At 32.5% G+C, this 6345-nt stretch overlaps 1 protein-coding gene across 2 annotated transcripts in view; it reads right to left on the bottom strand.

Moving 5' to 3' along the window:
- Positions 1 to 6345, bottom strand: part of LOC107669949 (trafficking protein particle complex subunit 9-like) — a 252767-nt gene that overhangs the window by 183355 nt on the left and 63067 nt on the right. For both annotated transcript variants that reach the window (XM_016462382.1, XM_016462383.1), the window contains one exon: positions 3145 to 3230. In XM_016462382.1, the coding sequence (XP_016317868.1) occupies positions 3145 to 3230 (86 nt within the window). The remainder of the gene's footprint in view (positions 1 to 3144; positions 3231 to 6345) is intronic.

The following is a 6345-nucleotide window of genomic DNA, read 5'->3' as shown; positions in this document are numbered from 1 at the left end:
TATTCATTATTATTTAATATGTAATATTAACATTACATAATACATACACATTTATAAAAAACAATAAATAATAAAATAATTATAACCAATTAAAAATATATTACATTTAAATACTAAAAAACAAATACTGCAAATTATTTAAAATTAAAAACTATCATTAAAATCAATAAAAACATTATAATTTAAAAACATTTAACATTAAAAAAAAAAAACGTATAGGCCTAGTAGTCATGAAGATGCTGAATAAACAGACAGCATTGTGGTACATCGGATGTATAGTTTGACGCCACTGTAAGACACAAGGTCAGCAGTAAGGTCACACTGGTTCATCCTGGCACCATTCACAGTGCCATCTGACTCAGGTTATTACTGGCAGAGGAGTTTTATCGGGTATCATGCTGATACCATCTGGGGCAGATCTGGGCATGTCTGGAACAATACAACTCACCTATGCAATCATTTTTCATTTAACACAAATACACACACATCTACAGTTAAGTCTATCCCTGGTGAGAAAGGACAAAAAACCCTTCTGGATTGGAGTTTAACCTCTAGCTGGAGCGCACACCTGTGCCCTGAGTCTGCGGGTGTGATGCTCTAATGGTTATGAATCGGAGCTGCTGCTAACATAAAGACAGTAGATTCAGTCCAACAAGTCACTATAACCACAGACCTGCTCCATCACTATCCTACCCTTGAGAAAAAAAAAAACTTCACCCCTGAATTGCTCCTAAAAGACTGTCTCTACAGTTTTTTGGATGAAAAGTGGGTATTCAGGTCCTTTGGGGAATACAAATATAGCTCTGTTCTAAAACTCAGTGAGCTGCCTACCAGTGTTTTAAGGCATCACAGAAATGCTCTGGGTGTGAAATGTTAAGAATGTATTGCAGTGAGCTATATAATTTAAAATAATATTTTCAATTAATTTTTATAAAAATAACTACAATAAAAAAATACAAAATAAAACACAAAAAAATATATATAAAAATACACATAAAAATCAATCAAATAAAAATAAAAAAGACAAATAAAACAAAATACAAGATCAAACAGAATGTACTTTAAATTTTATAATATATATAAATAATCTGTGTTGCCTCAAAGGGTTTCTAAAATTCTAAGTCACCTTGTTATTACCATAATTAAAATTACAAATCAAATCAAATCTGAGGCACCCCAATAATGCCAAGAAGAGAGAGCACTCAATCAATCAATAAAGCAAATCAAATCTGAGGCGCCTCAGTGACAAGAAAGGTTGCTGAAAAACTTTGACCAAAAATAAATAGCTCAGATGGAAAGCAAGAATGTGTCTAACGTGAACAGCCTCTCAGAAGGTAGCTGTCAATGTAGAGAGCAGACAGCAAAGCAGCACTAGAAGAGTCCGCATTTGATACACGATTACCTTGGTTTCTTAGGAGCGTCTCCACATGGCCGGATTCTGATAATTGGGTCTCATATGAGTGGCTCATTATAATGTCAGGAAGACACTGTAACCCCTCTCCATCTCTTCAGTGTGGTTCTGCCTCCATTCCACTATCATTATGGGCAGGTCATGGTGACCTTCTATAGCCTAAATGGCCCTTAAGCCACCAATAAATGGCACCATCTTGTTTTAGCTGTCTGGGTCGAATTCTAAAGTGCATTTAATATGTAAAGAGGAAAACACAAAAGATTTCTGGCAATGACATTTGCATTACAATCCCATTGCTCAGCGCAGTGCCCAAATCACAAACAAACACAATGAAAACACCATGTCCACTAGGTGCAGTTTCCAGCACAATTTTTCTGTCCTCACTGAGAGCAAAATGCCATATAAAGTGACAAAACCTCTATAAATTAAGCAATGGATTTTTTAAAGAGATCTCCATAGTGCTCAATGCCACTTTTACATGCTTCAAATATAAGTACTTGTGCATAAAATCTGTTTCTAGCATTTTCTTTTACAGTGATGAACAAAGAGAAACACCATAAAGCCTCTGCATGGTTCTGATGTAAGATCTTATTTTCTACTGTGATTCAGACATTAAAGAGTCAATCACAGATTTTCTGAATCTGTACAAAAGTAATTAAACTAACATGCACTTAGCGAGCTAGATGTCTCTTCCATAGGAAGATGAAGATGTGCGTGTGTATAATGGACTCCCTCTCTCTTTCTCTACCTTTTTCTCATGTTCAATTACAAAAAGTAAAAAAAAAAAAATAATAATAATAATAAAATCAAATAAAAAATGTATTCTCAAAATAAGTAAGCTGCCTACCAACATTTTAAGGCATCACAGGCATGCTCCAGATGTGAAATGTTGCTAAAATCCTAAGAATGCATTGCAGCAAGCAATGTTATTTAACCCTCTGAGGTTGGTGAATGTGTTGATGCATTCAGTTGCATTTTTTCCTGATAGCAGTGATGAGAACTTAAAATGCTCCATCATTTTTGGCTGTAAAGATAATCATTTATATGACAGAAAAATATATTTCAATAAAACGTAAACATTCAATAAAATGTAAAAAAATAAAATACAAAAATAAAAAATTTAAATTTAAAGTTATGAATAAAACATTTTTAGAAATAAAATAATATCAAAAAACAATAAACAATAAAATACAAAAATTAAAAACCAAATTAAAATTATGAATACAATTGATATTATTTATTACTTAATTTTAGAATTTTATACACACACGACACATAAATTATTTCATAAAAATAACTACAACAAAACAAAAAGAAAGATACAAACAAAATAAAAGAAACAAAGAAAGATACAAATTTTCATTATAAATAAAAAATAAGATAATGAAATAATATAAAATCAAAAAATATAAAATAATATTTCATAAAATTAATGACAATAAAACAAAAACAATGAAAAATTATGCACAAAAAAATTGTACATAAACAAAATAAAATATCAAATACAAAAGTAAAAAACTAAATTATGAAATGATTAATAAAAATTCAATATATAAATATGCATAAATCATACACATATATATATATATATATATATAAATTATATTTCATAAAAACAACTACAATAAAACAAAAAAAAACAATGAAAAATCAATACAAACAAAAATTAAAAACAAAATTACAAATAAAATTATAATATTTATTATTTCATTTTGTAATATCAAATCACTTACCATGTTCTCGACCCGCAGCTCAAATGGCATCGGATTATAGACCATTAACTGCACCTCACACACATCGCCCTGCACCCACTGGAAATCTGCAACACACACACAAACACACATCAATGAAAAGCAGCACTGTATAAATGCATAAAGAAAGAAAAGCATTCAGCTCTTAAACATAAGAAGATTCATTGATGTTGACAGGCCTGATCAATATGTTTGCATGCACCGCTCTATAAATCTCATCAAATTAAACAGCCAGCGGCGATTGTAAATATTTATTTTACTTGGGGGTACAATAATATGACCTCATATGACATTTACATTCATGCATCTGGCAGATGCAAAATATAAACTATGGAAATCAAACCCATGACCTTGGTGTTTCTAGCACCATGGTTGCTACCAGTTAAGCAACAGGAACACTATATGACTCTTTTCAGCTGAATTTGGCTCTCTGTTTCTGAGTAAATCCTTCAGAGCTGGAAGCTAGCGGACTGGAGTTACTGTACTGAGCTTTTCCATTAATCCAGAGACAGAGTCTGATACTGATTAAGCATTTCCAAACAATGGCCCCTCGTTCCCTGGGGAGGAGATGTATTCACTGTATTATCTACAGTATGCTCACAGATTTCATGCTCAAATTACCCAGAGCCCCGTCTCACACTAATAATCATCCGCCGCTGAAGGCCATATGGAGTTTAGAACGCATGAATTATTCTCAAAGAATGAAAACCAACTGTATCTATTCTTGTCCGTCCCCTCTGAAATACGGTTACTGTTGACATTTCTCATGAATTCCATGAATCTGGAGTTCATTGTGTATTTCACACTAAAAAGAAATGGCTGTCATTGTGAAATGGCTAATTTGCTGGTGAGTTAAAAAAAAGTGCAAAAATTACTTGAATAAAAAAAGCATAATATAGACAGTTCAAATTATTTTGGGATTGAATTTCTAATAGGGCTGTAAAATTGAATCATCACGATTAATCACATCCAAAATAAAAGTCTGTGTTTACATAATATATGTATGTGTACTGTGTATATTTATTATGTATATATAAATACACACACACACACATATACATGTATTATGTGTATTATATTATATATGTATATTTCTTATATATATGTGTGTGTGTGTGTGTGTGTGTGTATGTGTTGTTATACTTTTGAGGACCAAATGTTCTCACTAACATAGTGGAATTTAATGACAACCGATTTGTGAGGACATATTATGTGTCCTCACTAATTAAAAGGCTCATAAATCAGCCAAATCACACTTGTATTTGAATCTAATTATGTGCAGGTTTCTGTGAGAGCTGTTTGATTGGTTAGGTATGACAGAAAATATCATTAAACCAAAAGAAATAGAAAAATAATGGAAGCCTTTTCAGATGTCCTCACTAACATATAATACATCTTCTAATATCTGTGTGTGTGTGTGTGTGTGTGTGTCTGTGTGTGTGTGTGTGTGCGCGTGTATATATATATATAATTCATATTATACATAAATACATAAATACATATTACACATACTTTATACACATGTATGTGTGTGTATTTATATATACATATAAATATACACAGAACACACACATATATTATGTAAACAGACTTTTATTCTGGATGTGATTAATCGTGATTTTACATGTTTAATTTCTAACAAAAATAACTATATAATAGGTCAAATGAATGAACGAATAAAAATAAATAAATAATTTTAAAAAAATTACATTATAGTAAATAAATAAATTAAACAAGAAAATAAATAAAGAATAAACAAGTAAATGAACAAAAGTACATAAATAAAATAAATAAGAGTAAACATAAAAAATACGAAAATAAAACAAAATAATTCATTACTAAATAAGTACATAAAGGTAAGCAAATAAAAGAACATAAATAACATAAAATAAAATTAACCAGTAAATAAATAGTAAATCAAGTAATAAAAATAAAAAATTAAACAAGCAAATATAAGTAAACAAATGTTTGTAAATAGAAAATAAAACTAAAATAAATAAATAAACAAGTACATAAAAGTAAATGAATGTAAGTAAAAGTAAATCAGAAAATAAAATAAATTAAACAAATAACAATAAATAAAATAAAAATAAGTTAATTAAAGGGGTCATATGATGCTTTTTTAAAGATCATTATTTTGTGTATTTGGTGTAACAGAATATGTTGACATGCTTTAATGTTCAAAAAACACATTATTTTTCAAATACTGTACATTATTGTAGGTCCTCTATGCCCCGCCTCTGTCAAACGCTTCGATTTCTATAAAGTCCCTCCTTCCGACAAGCGCAGTCTGCTCTGATTGGCCAGCTGACCCAGTGCATTGTGATTGGCCGAACACCGCAAGCACTCGTCGGAAATGTAGCGCCCCTTACCATAATCGCGAGCTTCATCTTTCAAAATAAATGTAAAGACAGAGCCCGAAAGGGGAACAGAGTCATGTGACAGACACAGTGATGAAGCTGGTATGTGTTTGCAGTACACAAGCCACGGTTAAGACAGCTGACTCCACTATGATGTGACCCCCTCTCTCTCTCTCGCTCTCCTCTCTCTCTCTCTCTCTCGCTCTCTCTCTCCCTCGCTCTCCCTCTCTCGCTCCCTCTCGCGCTCCCTCTCGCGCTCTCTCGCTTGCGCACACACACGATGCGCAAAACTCCTGTGTGTGTGTGTGTGTGTGTGTGTGTGTGTGTGTGTGTGAGAAAAGTAATGGCCACCCCTTTCCTCCCTTAAAAGAAACCATATTAGTTAAGGGCAAATGGTTTCAATTGTCTCCAAATCATCATGGATTTTCACTTTCAAACACTATATTTTTCAGGAATCTAATAATCCATACCAAACTGGAACATAAATCCAGTGTGAATGTTCTGATGGGCTACACTGACCTGACGCAGAGTAAACACCGGGCTTCACTCCTGAGGGAAATTAAAGTAGGGTTGAAAAAGGCTTCTTTATTATACAAGCTATGAAGCCCGGAGTGGGAGATGGTTTTCCATATGATGAATGCATCAGAAGACAGCACAGAGCTCTGAAATGATGAGAAGGGGACAGGACAGGCCAGGCCAATTAACCCTTTGGGGTCGACAAACACGGATATGCGTTTTGTGGCATCTTCTCTTGATAACACCGAAAATAACTTAAATTACACTTTCAGTTTTGATCTTACAGATAAGAGCAATACATCGATCG

The sequence above is a fragment of the Sinocyclocheilus anshuiensis genome, unplaced genomic scaffold (genome assembly GCF_001515605.1).
Source record: "Sinocyclocheilus anshuiensis isolate Anshui unplaced genomic scaffold, SAMN03320099.WGS_v1.1 scaffold160, whole genome shotgun sequence".
Lineage (NCBI taxonomy): Eukaryota > Metazoa > Chordata > Actinopteri > Cypriniformes > Cyprinidae > Sinocyclocheilus > Sinocyclocheilus anshuiensis.
Note: the sequence above shows the minus strand (reverse complement) of the source record. Positions and strands in the feature narration are given on the sequence as shown.